This window comes from Polistes fuscatus, unplaced genomic scaffold, assembly GCF_010416935.1.
Source record: "Polistes fuscatus isolate 324 unplaced genomic scaffold, CU_Pfus_HIC Scaffold20, whole genome shotgun sequence".
Lineage (NCBI taxonomy): Eukaryota > Metazoa > Arthropoda > Insecta > Hymenoptera > Vespidae > Polistes > Polistes fuscatus.
In genome coordinates, this window is record NW_025113097.1 from 877,679 (window position 1) to 899,629 (window position 21,951).

Sequence of the window (21,951 nt, forward strand, 5' to 3'; positions counted from 1 at the left end):
TTATACTACTCATTGCAATTGCGAGGAGTGGTATAGTTAGTATAGTAGTAGTAGTAGTATTATAGCTCGCGGGCGAGCTGCCGTATTACCATAAATTTCCATCGGATCGCTCAGAAGCCAATTAGCGTAAGTCACACCAAGATGAAGACCGCGATACGCCGTTTTACTTTAAATCAAGTTGGTCGCAAGAACCGTTTGATCGTTTCACCGTTTAATATCCAATACAAAATCCGTTCCTCGAAGTATCCTCCTCTCTCATTCGATAAAAGGCTAAAGTAACGCCAACGCCTGTTAGAATATGACGTTTTTAACCTAACCAATATGTTTTAATATATATATATTAGGAATTCATTTACTAGGAACTTGGTAAACCAGATGATTATTTTTCTTGTTCATAGTTAAAACGCGGCTTCATCGTTAATTAACACGTTCCCGACTAACTCAAGCGGTATCTTTTGATCTTTTTCTTTTTCTTTGTTGTTTTTTCTCTCTCTCTCTTTCTTTCTTTCTAGTTTTACCGTGTCCTGTAGGATAGGTAAAATTATTATTAAAAAGTTCAAGTTCTAGATTTCTTTTTCTCTTTTCTTTTCTATATATTCTTTTTCTTCTTTTTTTCTTTTCTATTTAATCTTACGCGTTGAAAAAACGTTAAAATATCGAATGGTAAATGATTATTAGAAATGGGTTTTATGTATCTCGTTGATAGTCGAATTTCACGCGAATCAGATAATCATGGTGAATGCTAGTGAACGTATTTAATTAAACGCCTATGCTCGAGTTAAGCGAGTTAAAGAGAATTCTCTCTATTAGTAATTTGCTCCTAACTCAAATATATGCGTGTATGTAAATTTATAAAGATATCTCTCGAAAAGAAACTCATGAAAGCTTTGCGCGTGAGTTTACTTTGTATCTGTGTGTATATCATCTCATGTATGTATGAGTGAAAAAGAAGTAATGCGTTGGGTAAAGTCGTAAGGCCCCGTTAGAAAACTGAATTTTCCATGCATGGCGAGAGAAGGCGAGTACGCACAGTATACTCATGCATATATGTATTTGTATACGCGTGTGTATGTGCGTGTGTGTGTGTGTATGTGTCACGATATATAAGGCCCGATGATTTCTCTCAACGAGAGAACTCGACCGTTGAGGAGAAAGAGATGGAAAGATTGGACGTGGAATAAGAAAGAAAGAGAAAGAGAGAAAAAGAGAGTGAGAAAGGGGGGAGAGGGAGAGGAAGAGAGAGAAAAGAGAAGGCCGACAGAGTAACAGCAACACACAGCAGACAGCTTGGCGTCGTCTCGTGAAACCTGGCCCAGCCAGGACGACGATTCTACCAGACGACTTGTCGGCTCGAGATGATGATCGTTGGATCTTCTTCGGTTAGATCCTCGATCGCTCGATCCTCCTTCTCGATTCTCGTTGAAAGAAAAACTGGTCCAGATGTCCAAATAATTCTTACCAAATAAAACGAAAATATATCATTCGGTGTGTATTTCCTTTTTTGGTTTTGCGAACGAATCAACGTAAGATTATCAACACAGGGCACAGGGCTGCTGCTCGTGTCGGTAAATAAAATCAATGAAAATCAAATAAAATCAATGAAAATATCGTCGACGAGTAAACGTAAGTTTCTCGTTACGGAATTCACGATCACGCGAATGAAGAAATCCCTGATCTCGAACAGAAGGTTGGTCTTCTCGGAGAGTTGGTGCTGAGAGAATGCACGGAATGCCGATCTCTCGTACGCTTCTTTTGCTAGATGACCAAGCGTGTTTTCTGTTCGTTCGTTCGTTCGTTCGTTCTTTCCTTTCGTACGTTCGTATTGCAAAGAAAAATACTACGACTTTCGAATACGAGAATTTCAAGCTCGAGATTCGATCGTAAGATCAGATATTCTCGAACACAATATTCGTTAGATTTTATTATTACTGTTTTCTTCTTCTTTTTTTGTTTCTTTTTGCTCATAAATCAGCCTGTATTATTAATTGGTTATATAATTCTCAACACCTCTTAACGATTTTCTTAATAACTTTTAACAAAGTTATGAAAACGGTGTTTCCTTGTAATTATATTTTGTTCTTTTTATTTCCTTCCTTCCTTCCTTCTTTTTCTTTTCTTTAAACAACTTTACACGCGCAATAAGTTTGCATTAAAAAATTGAAATATACTTATATTATACGAAAAACAGGGTTCGAAACTTGGATTAAAAAATATCTTTCATCGTTCATAAGAATTATATATTCCCCAAATATAAAAATACCATAAAAAAAAATAAGTATTAAATATTATCTGTAAGATGTATGTACACGTGTCCATCATGTTTTCCTTTCGGCAAACGAAAAATGATCCCTTATCACGAAACATTATCGCATTCACGCTTCTTCAAGACTCGGACTACGACGACTTGCTTTTGTGAACTCTTCGAGAGGAGTACATCCATTATTAATTCGCGACGGACAAACCACGTTCTTTATTTCATTTTTTCTCTCTTTCTCTTTACGAGATGAAAGGGACGAAAGCTTACACATGAGAAGAAGAAAAAGAAGAAGAAGAAGAAGAAGAAAAAAAAGATTTTTCCCGGAACAAAAATATCCTCCTTGCGAGACGGTAAAGCGGAACGATCCGTTGGTCCACCTCCTCCCTCTCCTCCCTCCCCCTTCTCTCCCTTTCCCCCTATTTCTCTTTCACCCCCGCACGCGCACACACACACCAATTGCAGTACCACCGGACCGAAATTTCGGTTTATGTTAGAACGAAAGAAATGAAAAGCATAAAATTGTAACTCAGTCAGTCAGTGGGGGTGAGGGGGTGGCTAGGAGGTGGGTTTGTCGCAACTAATTTGACGGTTAGATCTTTTTAATGAACCGCTAAGTTAATCTGGGTCATCGTACGAGCTGCTAACGTTTCTAAATTTGGTTTCTCTCTCTCTCTCTCTCTATTTCTCTCTCGCTTTCTCTTTCTTTCTTTCTATTTTTGTTAGTTCGTTCTTTCGTTTGCTTTTTCGTCTAACGATTGCAATCACCGGGAGATTTCAAATGAAAATAAAAAGAAAAGAAAAGAATCTTCAAACTAAAAAAGATAAAAAAAAAATTGATAAGCGTCCTTAATCCACGCGAATTGCTTTCGTTGGGCGCATATATGCGCTCACATCACACTCGAAAGGTTTTAAGAAAGAAAGAAACATTGCAATCGTTGCATATGACACCATTACTTTTGAAATAATGAGGATAGGAAAGGAAGGTTCGTATCTAAACGGAAGTGACGTTGTTGCAACGTATGTTTGTATGCACGCACATACATTTATATACACGTATATGTATATTATGTATCTACATGAGGGGTGATACGGCTCGTTGAACGGTTCCTACCGTTGCGGAAATAACTCGCGTGTAAGAATCGTTGACCGTTTTAAAATGCACTCGAACGGAAATAAGGACAGGGAATACGTTTTGTGAACGTAATCGAATACGTACTACGAAGGAATGATATTATGACTACTAAAACCAAGTTATATATCAGTGGTATAGGTAAATATTTTCTATAAAATTGTTTAAAATATAAATATCGGAAGTTTCATTTTTTAAATAGAATTATTTTCGTCATTATTAAAGAAACTTTGAGAGGAATGGTGTAACCATAATCTAAACGTTATTTAACGTTTTGATAAATATGATTATTTCAATTGAATTGGTTTGATAAAATCAATTGTAAATATAATATTGTATTAATTATTATATTATATTATTATATTAATTATTATATTATAATATTGTATTAAATATAATATTGTATTAATTATATTATAAAGCAAACAATATGTTATATCAAAGCAAACGTATATACGTAGAATTATTATAATTTTAGATGGATAGATATATATCATGAAATATCAGAAGACTTTATTTTCGTAACACGTACAAAGTTTCGACAGTTCCGCAAGAGAGAGAAAGATTTGACAGAATAGGGGATACTCATGAAGAGCATCGAAATGCTTTCGATGACAGCATCCCCCCTCCTCCATTCCCCCTGTTCCCCCTTTCCTTCCTCCACGTATGAGAAACGCATTGAAAGTTTCACAAAAGTTATTTTCGACGAGTGAACGAACGAACAAACGTACGAATGAACGAATGAACAACACGAGGGTGGCAAGCAAGAGTTGCTTGCCCAAGCCGATATCCCGTTTCTGCAACAACGATTATTTTTACCCATCGTGGCCCACATTCGTGGACTTCGATTACCTCCTCTGACGCGTAATCGAATGAGCAGGGGGAGGGGGAGTAGTTTTCTCTTGCATCCGTACAGCTGACGTGTATCCAGTAAAAAAAAAAAAGGAAAGAAAAAGAAATATAAATCCGTTCATTTTGAAAATCACCGAGTTAGAAAGAGGGAAGGGTTATATTATTCTAATTTAATTTAGATTTGAAATCATTTTAAAAATGATTTTCCATTTTGAATGTACTAGACAAAGGTGTCGTGTTTTTTAACGAAAGAAGGTGCATTGGTAGTTGCAGTTTAGAATAAGAGACAGCCTGAGATAATTATGAAAGTAGTCTAATTCATATACCTCTTGTTTCAAAATATTAGGATTACATTTGAACACTAAATGAATTTTATATAACAAACATTATACATTTTTAACATTATCGTGAAAATTACATTGAATTAATTTAGTTGAAAATAATATGTGTGGTATGAAATAATTGATAAATGTATTTTTCTTTTTTAAATTTTGACTTGGACCACTTTCATAATTATGGGCACATTTAAGGGATAGTAGTTTCTAAAGAAAGGTCATCCCTCTCTCTCTCTCTCTTTTTTGTCTTTCTCTGGAAGATATTCTTTAAGAGGTCAATGACGGCTCGTTATGTCGTTAGTTTCCGTCGATGGTGCAAGAAGAAGCAAGCGGGAGTAACGATAAATCGAGTAATCAGGAAGACGAATCGAGCCGAAGCGAGAACCTCGGTTGCTCGGAAGCGCCCCGCGGCCAGATAATTACCGGAGGCCGGTCCGAAGGAAATCAGGAATGCGACCGAAAGAAACTACCGTGATGTCATAAATAATATAAAACCGAGCAGTCGTTTATTAACGGCTCATTAATAAAAGTCCTTAAATGGATGTGTAGATAAAAGTTGAGGAGGAGATCGTACCGATCGAAGGACGTTCGTTCGGGAGGTGTGGGGGGTGGTTGAAGGCTCGATGATATTTAATAAATGAATTCAAAAGAAGTTGGGAATCATTCGTGGGTGTTTCATATAAAAGTTCTTTGTAATATATTTGAAATAGAAAATACGATAATGTATTTCGAATAGTTCGAACGAAAAGATTGATTCTACTCTAATGTTGTTGTTTTTTTATGTTAACAGGGTGGTGGCGGGGAGGATTCAGACGAGGATACGCAATGCGCCTTGAGCGAGAATTGGACATTCGAGAAGAAGACGAGACGATGGTCTCGGGTTGGTGACGTCACTCAAGGAAACGTTGAAAGGTTGCAAGCGATAGCCGGACAGCAGCAGACGTTGCAATCGGAGGAGGATTCTCTCCAGGATCGATTGGAGGCCGAGGAGGCCGAAGATACGATGTTGGAGAACTTGAAATACGGTAGCCTGCCACCGGGTACGCTGCCGGAGGAGATCAGTCCGAGATTTCGCAGGACCGGCTCCGAGAGGCTCCGGGACGGAGCGAAGGCCATACTGAGGAGGGTCGAGTCGCTGAAGTCCCGTCGACGCAAGCGTCAGAATCGTGACGGTGTTGTGATAAGCGGTCCGCAAGTACTCGACGTGATGTCGATGCAGCAGAAGATGAAAGAGTTGAATTGCGTTGACGTGTCACCAACTGGACCGGCACCGATCACTTTTAACGATCACAACATATCGAGTTCCTCGCCAGTCCACGTTCCCGGCTCGCCGGTGACCTTGCCACCTTCACCTTATCATTTACCACCTTCCCTTCTGGCGAATGCAACGAGCAGTCCGTTCGGTGATGATTCTTCGAGTTACTGCTCGGATGGTTCGCAAGGAGGTGGTCCGACGCCTACGCCGACGCGTACGAAGATGAATCGAGCACGTAGATTGCTCCATCGTGGTAGAGACGATCAAGGTGCATTGAGCGACTCCGAGTGTCAGCCGACCAGCTGGAGGCAGAGATACTTTAGAGACGCCAATAGCAATCATGCGAAAGTATTGGAATACGTTGCTGCTCATCCTCAGACCCCGAAGGAATGTTCGCCGAAGAATACGCCTATCAACACGCGCGGTGGAAGCCTCAATCTTGGCAAGGAGTCGCAAAGGTTCCGCGATAAGTTGAGCCAGGGTCAGGAAAGGTTCAAGGAAGACAAGGTATCCGCGTTGAAGCGAGAGGATAAGATGCAGAAGAGTTTCAGGCGTCGTGACGATTCCCACAGGGATGAAAAACCTTTGTCGAAGGATGTAACCGTTTACAGGGACAAATCGCGCTCGAGAAGTTCCGAGTTGGGGGCTAGTCAGGAAAGCAGTTCCACCGTAGCGAGCAGAGACTCCGATCAGGAGGAAGATTCCCCGAGGCACAAGGTCACGGTCGTAAGGTGGCATAGCTTTCAAAGGGGCTCCCTATATCCGGAACCACTCGATCCTCTTTGTTCTCGAGCTATGGCTTCGATGTCCTGCGGGCAACTATTGGTCCTTAGAAAATTAGCATTACTCAAACTGACAGCTTGCATGGAACGTTATTGTCCGACTCATCGTACTGGATGGAATTGGGAGTTGCCAAAGTTCATCAGAAAAATTAAGACCCCGGATTACAAGGATAAAACTGTATTTGGCGTACCTCTTCTTCTGTCTCTCCAGAGAACTGGTCAGGCTCTACCAAAAAGCATACAAAACGCTCTAAGATGGATCAGAACTAATGCTTTAGATCAAGTTGGGTTATTCAGAAAGAGCGGTGTCAGGTCGAGAATACAAAAGTTGAAAGTCATGACGGAAACCCAAGGCGATAGCATCAATTTCGACGGTCAACAAGCTTTCGATGTGGCAGATCTGGTGAAGCAATACTTTAGGGAATTACCCGAAGCCTTGTTGACGAACAAACTCTCCGAAACGTTCATCGCTATCTTTCAACGTAAGATTGCATTTATTTTTATTTTATCTTTGATCACGTTAAACGTAGAATAATCGTTCGAATTCGATTCGTAGATGTTCCGTTGGAGTTACGACCGGACGCAGTTCAATGCGTTCTCCTTCTTTTGCCGGACGAACACCGGGAAGCTTTGGAAGCGTTGCTCGACTTCTTGAATCATGTCGCAAGTAACTCGGTCTACAATCAAATGACAGCCTCGAATCTGGCCGTGTGCCTGGCACCGAGCCTGTTCCACTTCAACCACAGCAACACAAACGTGACCAACAGGCCGAGCAGTGTATCCCCACGTAGGAGAAAGACCGTGGGCAGTCCCGATCCCCGAGAATTGTCGGAAAACAAAGCAGCGCACGACTGTCTTCTGTATCTGGTCAACAGGCATCGTGAATTATTCATGGTAAGAGAGAAGCTCGCCAGGCTTGAAAACGTTACGCTCGTTGGTGGAGCGTGTCATTCGTCGTTCGAACCATCGATCCCGATCGTGATGGTCGAATCCGAGATGCAAACACGTTCTCACGAATCGTGTATGCCTCCAATGTATATATATATATATAATCCTTCATATACAAGTATATACAATACTTATATGTTATATACTTGGTTGCTCTCAGGTCTCATCGGATATGCTGACACAGTGTCACTTCAATTACATGGAAGAGAGCGTTCCAGTCGCCCTCGATGAACTCGGTTCGGAGCTCAATCAAGACTGGAGGGGATATCTGAAAGCCTGCACGACTGCGTTGTTGAAAGAAGCATGCGAGAAGTGAGTGACAACCTTGTAATAGTTTCACTTTAAAACGAGATATAACCATCATTATATTCATTTCATTTCATTATTTAATTATCATTTTGGAAAATATAGAATTCAATGAATTTTAATACTTAATTATGTATTTTTTTTTATTGCAGAAGTCGTGGATGGGTGAGCGTTAACAATCCCGCCGATAGTAGCGTCGATATGGCTTACAAAAAAGTTGGCGATGGTCATCCTTTGCGACTTTGGCGAGTTTCTACCGAAGTCGAAGCACCACCTAATGAACTTTTACATCGTGTTCTTAGAGAAAGACACATTTGGGATCAGCAACTTCTCAAATATAGATTGGTCACCGAGTTGGATAAAAATGTTGAAGTTTTTCAATATGCAATTGGGAATATGAGTCCTCTTCCTGCACGGGATTACTGTATATTAAGGTATTGAGAAACGTTTAAGAACAATTATTCGATATCAAATGAAATGAAAATAATAGAAAATATTTATAATTAACAAATTGTTGAATTATAGATCCTGGCGGAACGATCTTCCTAAGGGTGCGTGTGTCATCGTTGAAACATCGGTTGAACATCCAGATGCTCCGGTTATGCCTGGTGGAACTCGCGGAATCGTTTTGGCATCGCGTTATCTTATTGAACCATGCGGTAGTGGAAAATCACGTATCATGCATTTGTCTAGGGTCGATACAAAGTAAGTATGACAATGTTTTCATTTATTTTCATGGGGTATATATATATTTTATTATATTATATATTTTTATTTTTATTTATATATATATTTTTATTATATTTATATTTTTATATTTTATATTTATATTTTCTCTACCTTCTTAATTCTAATTAATCGTTCGTTTTATTTCAATTGAACAGAGGACGAACACCCGATTGGTACAATAAAAGTTACGGACATATCGCAGCACTTCATCTAAGTAAAATTCGCAATTCATTCAAGCATACTACCGATGGGCCAGAAACCAAAGTTTGAGACGAGTATACCGTGCAGTGTGCAACGCTGCACGGTGCTTATCCGTATTATCAAGAAACCGGCAAAACCATAAAGGATTCACGACGATCTAATAATATTACGAAATTAACCATAGACGAAAACTGATTGATTCATGATCTTATTATTATTATTATTTGGAGATATAAACGTTGTCAGAGTTAATATAATACTCGCCGATCCGATGTAACATTGTTTTTACGTCCTCGTAATATCGTTGAAATGGTGTCAGAATATATTTTTTAGGTAAACAAAACAAAACAACAAAATGAAGTAGAACATTGAAGAAAAATGTTAGGATGAAAACATCGACGTTGCCAATTAATCAAACGATATTAATGAAAACGTTTTATTGAAGCATATCTTTATTAGAATTAATTAGATGGATGTTAGAACAGAACTCGTTCAAACGAGATTTTACAAATTCTATGTGTCCGTCTAATCGGTATGAAAGAAAGGGAAAAAATATAGAAAAAGAAAAAAAAGAAAAAAAAAAGAATAGAAAAGAACGATCGATGAAATTCTCATAGTATATTTTCGGATGAAAATAATGATGTCGTTTGTGTAAGTGGCGATATTTATTAGAGCCAATCGTGTGACGATTCAAATGCATTCGTCGTTTGATGTTTGATCGTTTAGAGAAATTAATAAAAAAAAAAAAAAGAAATGAATATTTTTGTGTACACCGTGTAGTAAAAAGAGAGAAAAGAAGATACGTGCATAAATAATAATCACACGTACTTTAAATGAATCAATAAATAAATAAATTGTTGAAATGGTGTATAATCTCGACTGACGATTTATCGTATTTAATCGAAAATTGTCATTCGTTAAAATTGTATTCATTGTGTATAGATTGTAAGTAATTCGAGAATTGACGATATATTTTTTATTCATTTTCCGGACCAAATGCTAATTTTTCTATTGTATCATATTCCCCTCATATGTCGCGTTTAAATATATATTAATAGTTATATATATATATATATATATCACGTCGAGACAAAATAAAATTATATTCTATAAATAAAATAAGCGCGCAAAAAAAGAAATAAATGGATGTATAAATATCGTATACATGTACATTTATGTGGTACGTATTTTGAATAGTTGTGTAAGTATTGTTGATTTAAGAAAGGTGCATTCGAGTATTTTCGTTACGCATATTCGCGCATAATTAATTAATTTATATTATTAAATAATGGACAAGAGAGAGAGCATTAACCAAAAGTTCTATATCAAATTGAAATATTTCGGTACTCGCGATATATTTTATCGAATATATATATACACACAAAAACGCACATTTATTCTAAACAAACGCGTGGACGACGTTTATTGGATACTTTTTTTTTTACGTTAACGAAGAGAATAAAGCCGTGTGTTACAACAATCGTATTTAAATCTCTGATAATTAACGTTTTAGAATGATCGTTGTTTTGATGGCATTTAAAAGGTACTATTCGTTTGAATATGTCCAAAATTAGTCCAAATATATATTTATATATAAATATTATTCGTTTTAAAAAGTGTTAATCTCGATTAAACGAAACTCGACAACAACAATAATAATAATAAATAAAAAACAAAAATAAAAACTGCATTCTTAGCGGTGTGTGCATTCGTAGCAGTGTGTGCATGCGTGCGTGCGTACGTGTAAATGAAAAAAAATATTTTTCGAACGTATGGGGTTGGTTGTAACGATGGCATATTGTAAGAAAAATTTAGGGACCATCTTCGTTTCGAGCCTATTATTTAAATAATCTGCGCGTAACGCATTTTATTCCCAGGTATAATAATCGAAAAAAGGAAAATAAGAAAAAATCAAGTATAAATCCATCTATTTTAACATAATACTAGTCACACTTTAACGTTAGTTTAAATAGATACGTTCGATAAATGTAAAAGATTTATCTTTTTTTTTATTTTTTTTTTTTCACATCGACGTGTGTCAAAGATATTTCAAAGAATTTTTATTATTATCATTATTATTAATATTATTATTATTATTATAATTATTATTATTATAATTATTATTAAGTTTTATCGTTTCTGCAATCACACACACAAAAAAAAAAGAAGAATAAGAAGAAATAAAATTAACACAGATACAAATTTGTTTGAAGAATTCATTTTTATATTATTAACTGTATCCGATGCTATCGATTTAATATTGAAAAGAAACGGAAAAGAAAATAAAAAAGGATTGAAGAAAAATAATATTGATTAAAGAGATCGTTAGATTTTCCAAAATATACACGATATTATAGAAAATTCTTGTAACACGAATCGTTGCATGTATACGTAATAAAATTATTTGTTGTGTCCGAAGGAAAATGAAGAAAAATGATAAAAAAAAAGGAAAGGAAAGAAAAGAGAGCGAGAGAGAGAGAGAGAGAGAGAAGAAATATTGAAAAAAGAAAACGCGATAGAATATAAAAACGTCATATTTTATCGTGTATTGTAAAACTACATGTGAACGTCTTTATTCTTATAATCTGTGTTCCATTAGAATGTAAATATGTATATTACACGATAATGAAATGGAATTATATATTCATTAAATGGCCGATTCTTTTTGTTACCAACGTTTTCTATTTCGTTTGAAACTTTTAACACACATACACACCCACACACGAACACATACACGCTTTCTTCGTTTATTTTTTATAAACCTAAACCACATATCCTGCATAAAGAAAATGAAAGTTGTGTACAAAATATTTGTCTATCCTAATAAGTATTCGTAGATTATTTACCAAGAAAATTACAAAATCTTTCATTGATTACGATAGTTTGTTCAATGTTACCCTGGTTACTATAGAAATCAGTGTGGTGTAACACGTTTGTCGCTGCAATCGTGTATTAAAAATCATTCACAACACGCGTCGTTTTGATTACTATTCGCAATCGTGTCTGACGTTTAGAATTTAATTTCGATACGTTTTTGCCGTAAGGAAAGAATTTATAATAAAAAAAAGAAAAGAAAAAAAAACAGAAAGAGTTTATTAACATAATTGACGAAAGAAAGAAAGAAAGGAAGGAAGAAAAGTGTTCGTACAATTCTTTGAACAAAATTCGTTCAACTTTTTAAACACGTAAGTGATCGAACAAATTTTTATTTTCGTAGAAAAATATTTCTATTAAATTTATCGTATATGAATTATATATTTTATTTGTAACAAAAATTAGAACAAGAATGGTGAAACTTCACGTGAAAAAGGGGGACGAGAGTCAGTTTCTTTACGAAACTAATGTCAATGCACCGGTGGATGATGTCTTATACGAAATAACTATCATTTACAATGGCCGATTGAAGATTTTGAGAATATGTTATGGTAATAATTTTTAAACTAAAAAAAGTATCATTCGAAATAAAAGTAGGGAAAAAAGAAGAGAAAATATATAATCGCATTTAACGTGATAGGAATGTTAATTAACATTGTGTGCATTTACAAATTACACGTTACTTTATAACAAAAGTGCTCGGGGGATGGGTGGGGGGAGGAGGAGAAGAAGAAATGTAATAACGTAATTCATTCTCACGTTTTAAGATCGATGATATCGTTTAAAAGTTTTTCTTTTTTCCATGGAAGAAAAAGAAAAAAAAAATAAAGAAGAAGAAATATATTTCTCGAAGAAGAAGAAGAAGAAGATAAAAAGCCTACGGGGAAATTTTCTTATCACACTTTTTAGGGGTGGGATTCTAACCGACAGGTTGCATTGTAAAGTTAGTTAACAACTAATATCCACACGAAGTAATATTCCTCTCAGTAGGAATATTAACCCGAGAAATCCATTAACGATTATCTCGGAGGGATTCACCTGCTGTTTGTAATAAGCCGCACGTAATAAGAACTCGAGTTTCGATTTTATGAATCCATTCATTCTCGGTTACACGTGATATTAGTTACACGTCTTACTCAGAAGATAATAATTATTAGTTAAAGTATTATACGATTAATAATTGTGAACTTCGTTTAAAATGTTCTTCTTCTTATTCTTCTTGTCGCTTCATTTATTTCATTTGTTTTAAATAAATGTTACTATATGATAATAAAAAAGAGAGAGAGAGAGAGAGATAAAAGTAACACGAATTTATAGAAATCGAGGATTTAGCAAAACACGGTACTATGTTACCACCAAATATTATGGGGCTTACGGATGAACAAGTGACAGAACTTAAGCTTAAAGATGAATGGGGTGAAAAGTGTGTGCCCATGGGTGGATGGACATTTAACAAGGATCCCGTTGGTACGTGTTTATTTTAATATTGATTTTAATATATTTATCATTTATTTATATTTATTATTAATTAATATTATTATTTAATATTTATTTTAATATTGATTTTTATTATTCCTAAAAATATATATCATAAGAGATCTAATAGAATTTCGTTAAATATTAATTTAATAGAAAATAGAAATGTGTCGTATGTGGATTTATATTGAAATTTAAATGATTTTTATTTATTATTATTTTTAGGTCGTAGAAATGGTCGTCAACCTAACGACAGGATGCAGGATGTATTGAAAAAAACCGTGGAAGATGCCAGAACCATGATATCAAAGGTATTTTAATGGATTATTTCAAGTTAGATTTGTTCGTTTAACTTGACATTCCTTGAATTTTGTAGAAATTGGTTCAACAAGATAAACTGCTAACGCAAAAGATTGTCCAAGATGCTCTAGACATACTTAGAGGAGCAGTAACTATAGTTTATCCGATGGGTTTACCACCTCACGACGTGATACGTCAAGAATTTGAGAATACTGAAAATCTTACTGGGACTCAAGCGTCCTTAGAGGTAAATTAATTAAATTATTGATTTTATTTCAATCATTTCTATATCTTTATTTGATATAAATTACATTCTTTTCTTCGTAATCTACGTTATTGCGAATAAACTTTATCTTTTTGTTTATTCAATTTGTTATTCAAATTATTTAGATGAATTATATTACAAAATTATTTGATATATTTTCTTAAATATATTAATATAAATTCTCATAAATATGTTTTCCCCCTTGTTCTCAGGTAATGGACATTAATTTCGCGCAGTTATGGTTCTCCGGTAAAGAAATGATTCAAGGAAAGAAGTTAAAGGATTTCTTAGGCTCGAACGAGAAAACCAAAGTCATCGTGAAATTGCAGAAAAGAGGAACTGGGATGCCGGGACGGGAACCTTTGATGTCCGAAGACGAAAGAAAATTATTGATGATGCACGCTTACAAACGACAGGAACAAATGAAGGTAAGTACTTGATTTATATATATATGCATTTTTTATATTTTATATCTTACTTTTTTTTTTATATATTGGTTCGTATTCTTCACTATTTGTTTAATCATAAGAAAATAATAATAATAAAATATAATAGAAGTTAATGCGAAGTCTGTTATTAAACAGTTACCGTATATAAAAACAATACTTTACTATCTAAATGTTTTAAAATTATCAGCCATATATAAAGAAAGTTTGTATGTTTTACGTAATGATTCCTTAATGATTAAGTTATAATTTTTCTTAAAAATATATTGTACATATATATATATACTTAAACTTTAACACTTCACTTAAATATGAATGACTATGTAGACGATTATTTAATTCTAACAGTGAATAAGTAAGCTACTCGAGTGAGCCACTATAGTGGCCATCGACCTGGAAAAAATAATCGCAAAAGCCACTATAGTGGCAGGCCCGCTAAGGGCGATATCGGTAATTGTAGTGCTCTACCTTTATCTTTTCGAGCGTCGGTAACTGCCACTGTCGGTAACTACCACTGTCGGTAACTACCACTGTCGGTAATTTTCCTATTTTTAAAACATCGACCGTTTTTAATGAGAGTTTGTACTTTTATAATATTGACCATCAGGAATCTAAATACAAAATATTACCGGCGTAGAGTACAAAAATTTTTAAGTCGGCAATTACCGACAGTAGTAGTTACCGACACTGTCGGTAAATTTTAAAACATCGACCGTTTTTAATGAGAGTTTGTAGTTTTATAATACTGACCGTCAGGAACCTAAATACAAAATATTACCGGCGTAGAGTAAGAAAATTTTTAAGTCGGCAATTACCGACAGTAGTAGTTACCGACACTGTCGGTAAATTTTAAAACATCGACCGTTTTTAATGAGAGTTTGTAGTTTTATAATACTGACCGTCAGGAACCTAAATACAAATATTACCGGCGTAGAGTAAGAAAATTTTTAAGTCGGCAATTACCGACAGTAGTAGTTACCGACACTGTCGGTAAATTTTAAAACATCGACCGTTTTTAATGAGAGTTTGTAGTTTTATAATATTGATCGTCAGGAACCTAAATACAAAATATTACCGGCGTAGAGTAAAAAAATTTTTAAGTCGACTATTACCGACAGTGGTAGTTACCGACAGTAGCAGTTACCGACAGTGGCAGTTACCGACGCTCGAAAAGATAAAGGTAGAGCACTACAATTACCGATATCGCCCTTAGCGGGCCTGCCACTAAAGTGGCTTTTGCGATTATTTTTTCCAGGTCGATGGCCACTATAGTGGCTCACTCGAGTAGCTTACTTATTCACTGTTAGAATTAAATAATCGTCTACATAGTCATTCATATTTAAGTGAAGTGTTAAAGTTTAAGTATGTACAATATATTTTTAAGAAAAATTATAATTTAATCATTAAGGAATCTTTACGTAAAACATACGAACTTTCTTTATATACAGCTGATTATTTAAAAAGTATGTATGTCAGCATTTCTCTCATCGAGTTTTAGTCTTTATTCGTATATTATTAATCAATCATACTACTCGATAACTTATTTTATAAATTTTATAAGTTTTTTTTTTTGATGCATAGGATAAAATGAAATGAACAAAAATATATTCCGAACCCTGGTACCTTTCAATTCAGGTACTATATTAAATAATAATACGTAACACACTGTCTACATATATGTAATATGGTATATAATGTAAGTATATATATATATATATATACCTATGTGTTTTATGCAATTACCCTTTTAGATTGCCCATCGTCAATTAATTTCGTCTCATTACTTCGTAAAATTAAGCGCTTTACCGCAACTCCCTTTACCTTTCCCTTTTACCTTTTTTAAACGATGGTGGAACAAGAGAGATTTCCATAACAAAGATTTTCTCGTAAAACGGTCACGTTTTCTTCCAGCCACTAGGGAAATTGTCAACTCGTGAATCTTCATGAACGTCGGAGAACGTGGAAAACTACCATTAAACAATTAACCAGAAGAATGTTAATCATGTTTAAAACATTCTTATTTTATTATTATCTTTTTTTTCTTATCTTTTTATTAACACGTAAATGTACACATACATATGCTGATTATTCGCAGAAAACACGCAACGTTCTCGTGGAAATCCATCATCGGAGGATTTTTCCTTTTATCTATCTTTTTCTTTTCTTTTTTTTTTATAAAAAATTCATTCGCTCGACATTTACCTTATAAAGTATAAAAAAGAAAAACGCATCGGTTAATGAATGTTTTATCTTTTTTGTTTCATTTTCCGTTGGCGTTCTTCGCGTTAACATTTCAATATTCGAATACCGTACGAGATAAAACATTATTAAAAAAAAAAAATAAATAATATACAGTCCGTTATAAACGTTCGCGAATAGTTTTTCTCCTTATTCCCTTTCGTATTCTTTTTCATTTGATTATTAATCGAGGAGAGAAAAAAGAAAACGTGTGAGATTTATTAACAAAACAAATAATATTATAGATATTAAAATAATATGCGCATAATCTAGTCACGATGACGTCATTATATTTCATTAATGTTTTTTTCCTCGTTGCTGTAAAACTCATATAAATTATTAATTTAACTCTATGAATTTTCTTTGACGAGTTACGACCAAATAAGTTCTCTTCTTTCCGAGAGAATCTCTCCTCTGGGTATTATATTTTATGGGAACCACGTAGAGTATGAGAAATCAACTAATTAAAGGGTGGAACTTTGCTCGAAGTACAAACCTCTTCTCTCCCTCTCTCTCTCTCTCTTTCTCTTTCTCTTTTGGTGACGTAGAGACAGGCTAGTTCATTGACTGTATACAAAGCAGATGTTATAGTATTAGTCTTGTTGGAACGATCTATAACAGAAACTAATGGTGTTGCGATATTGATCAAAGAGAGAGAGAGAGAGAGAGAACTAATTTCGAGTTACTTTACGACACCATAAGGCTTGTTTAATACGTTAACAATGACTATACGAAAGTCCTAAACAATTTCTTTGAAACCTCGAAAAGAAAAGAAACATCTTTGTCTTTTAATATTTTTCCTCCACGATATTCAATTGGAATTAAATTATTAACGTGAATCATTTTGAAAAAAATAATATCGATTGCTTTTTTAATTTTATAATTTTATGTTTTTCTTTCTTTTATATTTATTGGTAAACTTCCGTATGTTCGTTTCCATATGAAAATGATTATTACGTCAATAGAAAATTTGTTTGAAATTAATAATATTCAAAGTAATCCGACATTTCATAAATAATTATCGAATAATTAATTACATTTCGTAATGGATTTCTAGATATATTTTCATCGAAGATAAAAGAAGAAGAAAAAAAATAAATATTGAAAAAAATAAAATGATTATTTATTTATAGTATGATTTCATTTTCGTAAATTCATTTCAAAAAATCAATTAATAAATCAATTCAACAATTAAATCAATTCATAAATAATCATCGAATAATTAATTACATTTGGTAATAGATTTTAGATATTTTTTCATCTAAGGTAAAGAAGAAGAAGAAAAATAAATATTGAAAAAAAAATAAAATGATTATTTATTTATAGTATGATTTCATTTTCGTAAATTCATTTCAAAAAATCAATTCATAAATCAATTCAACAATTAAATCAATTCATAATAATTATCGAATAATTAATTACATTTCGTAATGGATTTCTAGATATCATTTCATCGAAGGTAAAAGAAGAAGAAAAAAATAAATATTGAAAAAATAAAATGTATTTATTTATAGTATGATTTCATTTTCGTAAATTCATTTCAAAAAATCAATTCATAAATCAATTCAACAATTAATCAATTCATAAATAATCATCGAATAATTAATTACATTCGTAATAGATTTCTAGATATTTTTTCATCGAAGGTAAAAGAAGAAGAAGAAAAATAAATATTGAAAAAAATAAAATGATTATTTATTTATAGTATGATTTCATTTTCGTAAATTCATTTCAAAAAATCAATTAATAAATCAATTCAACAATTAAATCAATTCATAAATAATCATCGAATAATTAATTACATTTCGTAATAGATTTCTAGATATTTTTTCATCTAAGGTAAAAGAAGAAGAAAAAAATAAATATTGAAAAAAATAAAATGATTATTTATTTATAGTATGATTTCATTTTCGTAAATTCATTTCAAAAAATCAATTAATAAATCAATTCAACAATTAAATCAATTCATAAATAATCATCGAATAATTAATTACATTTCGTAATAGATTTCTAGATATATTTTCATCGAAGGTAAAAGAAGAAGAAGAAAAATAAATATTGAAAAATAAAATGATTATTTATTTAGTATGATTTCATTTTCGTAAATTCATTTTCAAGAGTATTATAGATGTTCCCGTGTTATCTGCAATTGTCATATTAACAAACGACCCTTCCATATTTCGATGTATTTATGTTTCCCCTTCAACACCCCCCCCCCCAATCTCCTTTCCTCTCTCTTTCTCTCTCGGAGAAATGCAATTGACAGGACACACTCGGCCTCGACCCACATTTACAACCTGTTAATGACGATATAAGCGCATTCATCTATTTCGATTTTTGTGTTTATATTTAAATCGATAATAATAATACAAACGCGGGATGATCGATGTCAACTAATACGTCAACCCACGCTTGTTGTTTTTTAAGCCGAGAAAATAATAATGGCAATTTCACATTTGGAAAATGTTTATAACGCGTGTTGTTCTCAAACGGGATATTCAAATGAATTGTTCCAATAATTTTTCCGTTGTTTTCTTCGTTTCTTTTTACATTTATTATCTTCTCGATGACGTACGGAATTGTTAAAATAAAGGAGGAAAAAAATTTATATCTTTCGATATCACGCGATTTTCTCGTCAAAGTTTTTCCCATTCTACCACCCCCAACCTCCACCCCCATCCCCCGTCCACTCGTTGTCATACGTATTATTATTATTGTTATTATACATCGATAAAGTTGGAATACTTTGAAGATGTAATTTATCTGCGTGGTATCAAAATAAGAAAGTAAAAGATAATAATAATTCTTTTAACTTTCGGCGAGATAGAATAATCTTCTATTTTCCCCCATAGATATAATTTCGTTATAACGTTAAACGTTTGAATTTTAATTAACCGTTAATTAGAATCCAAATAGTATCGATTCGTTTCGCGTTATTACGTCGTATCCTTCAACGTAATTATGCACTGAAGGATAATCGTTAATTTGTTGTTAGATAAGAGATCCTCAGGTTTTAATTAATAGACCTATTGTATTCTTCGTATATAAATTTATAATGAACGATGATAATTTTTTGTGTGTGTTTTCTTTTTCTTTTTTTATTGAGAAATTATTTTAAAAAAGAATAGAAATAAATTGTATTAGTTAAATTGAATCGAATTAACGTTGAGTTAATTATATATATATAATATTAATATAATAAATAAATAATTTAATTAATTTATATATATATAGTTTAATATAATAAATATTATATATATATAATATATAATTTATAAATATTATTTATATAATAAATATAATAATTTAATATTATATAATAATATAATAATTATAATATAAATTTAAAATAATTATAATAATATAATTATTATTATATTATAAATATTATATATAATATAAATTAATATTAATATTAATTATATACATATTAATGTTAATTAACATTGAGTTAATTATATATATATATATGTATGTAAATAAAATAAATTGAAATGAAAGTTATTTTCATTTCAATTTAAAAATAGGCGTATAATGAATTAGATTATTCCAAAAAAAGTAATTTTCTCTTACCAGCATGCGCATCGTAGATTGTATTTGAAGATTATTGCAGTAGCTTTTTAGTACATCAAGACACGCGAGTATTTACGTAATATCGTTTCTACGAGCTTATCACGAAATTCAAGAATATAAAAGAAGAGGCCTCTCTTATAATATCATGAAAGATAAAAATAATGTTATTTTCGTTTACTTTAACGTTAATAAGAATAATATTCCTTTTTTTAAATGTAATTTACGTCTATGAAATATAAATCTTTCAGAATGCATCTTCGGATTAATTTATCTCTCGTTTCTCTTCGAATGAGGAAAGAAAAAATAATCAAAAGAGAAGATAATTAATGAACATAAAAAAATAACAAATTTTTATTCCTCTCGATCGTATTTTTTTTTTTTTTAATTTTTCTTCTTCTTCTTTCTCTTATTTTTTCTGTTTTTTGTTTTTACAGAAATCAAAATACGTTTTGTATCAAATATATAAAAGCAAACCCTTCTTTTTCCGACGTTGACCTTTTCACAAAAGTATGCGTGTGCGTGGGCCTATCGCGCATGTTTTTTTATGTTTTTTTTCTCCCCTTCTTCTTCTTCTTCTTCTTCTGCTTCTTCTTCTTCTTCTATTTTTGGGGGTGGAAACGTGAAGTCACGTATATCGATTTGCTTCTTTTAACAGGACGAACTTAATTTCGTTTGGGCTTTGGCCGGTTGGTTTCATCCTTTGTGTTTACAAAGTACACACACACATGTATATACATATATATATATAGGTGTAAAAGTAAAAATAAAAGAATACGATAGGTTGACGAAACTTACTTTCTTTTTTCTCCTTTTTTTTAAGGAAAAAATGAGACCAAATAAAATGAAGAATACAATTTGTCTTGTTTTTTTATCCTCGATAAACATTTATTACAGATTCATCATCGTTATCATATAAAACACATAAAATATTGAAATAACACTCTGCTAATATATTACAAATACTTTCTCAGGACAATTATTAATTGTATAACGTGGCGATCAACGCGTTTTTTTTCATTTCGTAGATTTTATTTTGAAATAAAAATGAGACAAAACGAAATGTTGTCTCGCGATCAGCATTTCAAACGGAAGAGAAGGCACGTAGATTAAAATTGAATTATTATTATTATTCGTGTGGATCGATAATTAATTTTATTTTATTCTTCTTTTTTCTATTTTGTTTATTAATAATAATAAAACGGGTATAGAATATTCGTAGAAGAATAAGAATAAGAAGAATCAGAAGAAGAAGAAGAAGACAAACTTTTTCTTCTTTTAGTTTCTTTTTTTAAATTACCTTTTGTATGCTTTAATAGCACGGAAGAAATTCAACGAAGTACTTTTATACATATTATTTAAATAATATGTTACCCCCTATCGTACATCTTATCGGTAGATAATAATTATATAATTGAACAATCGCGAGATGATGACTAGCGTGTTTGTTAGAGTAATGTAAAACATAAAAGCTTGACACATAGATAATACGTTTCTCTAATTCGATATTTAAATTACACGTATAATAATAATAATAATAAGAGATCGTTATTTTATTTAATACAGAAATTTTTCCATTCTTATAATTCGATTACGAACCAAAAAATAAAAAACCCCCATACGAAATCGTATGATTTTATTCGATTATTTTCTTCGTTAATTTATTCATGTAATATGTAATAATAATAATAATATATAAGTATATATAAGAAGAATATATATAATTCGTGAGATAAATTAGATTTACTTTCGATTAATCGTAATAGAAAATTGTTCATCTATTCTGTTAATAATTTTGTTTCGTTTTTTTATTTTTCTTTGCTAATTCTTTGCTTACTTAGTATTTGCACTTTTTTTTATTTTTCTCGTTTCACACACAAAGGCAGTTGTAGCTGTCGACGAGGTGACATACTAAAAGTCGTACATATATAATACACAGACGTGGTAATAAAGCCTTATATTTAAGATAGTTCCTCGTACAAATAAGA

At 32.4% G+C, this 21,951-nt stretch overlaps 2 protein-coding genes across 2 annotated transcripts in view; both read left to right on the forward strand.

Moving 5' to 3' along the window:
• Positions 1-9,525, forward strand: part of LOC122517413 — a 178,158-nt gene extending 168,633 nt beyond the window's left edge. Inside the window, exons 11-16 of the mRNA XM_043635779.1 lie at positions 5,364-7,092; positions 7,167-7,504; positions 7,719-7,870; positions 8,017-8,298; positions 8,390-8,569; positions 8,749-9,525. Of these exons, the coding sequence (XP_043491714.1) occupies positions 5,364-7,092; positions 7,167-7,504; positions 7,719-7,870; positions 8,017-8,298; positions 8,390-8,569; positions 8,749-8,863 (2,796 nt within the window). The 3' untranslated portion in view covers positions 8,864-9,525. The remainder of the gene's footprint in view (positions 1-5,363; positions 7,093-7,166; positions 7,505-7,718; positions 7,871-8,016; positions 8,299-8,389; positions 8,570-8,748) is intronic.
• A 2,545-nt stretch (positions 9,526-12,070) lies between these two features.
• Positions 12,071-21,951, forward strand: part of LOC122517383 (cilia- and flagella-associated protein 298-like) — a 53,794-nt gene continuing 43,913 nt past the window's right edge. The window contains exons 1-5 of the mRNA XM_043635744.1: positions 12,071-12,219; positions 12,986-13,135; positions 13,370-13,455; positions 13,521-13,691; positions 13,922-14,137. Coding sequence (XP_043491679.1) covers positions 12,081-12,219; positions 12,986-13,135; positions 13,370-13,455; positions 13,521-13,691; positions 13,922-14,137 — 762 coding nt within the window. The 5' untranslated portion in view covers positions 12,071-12,080. The remainder of the gene's footprint in view (positions 12,220-12,985; positions 13,136-13,369; positions 13,456-13,520; positions 13,692-13,921; positions 14,138-21,951) is intronic.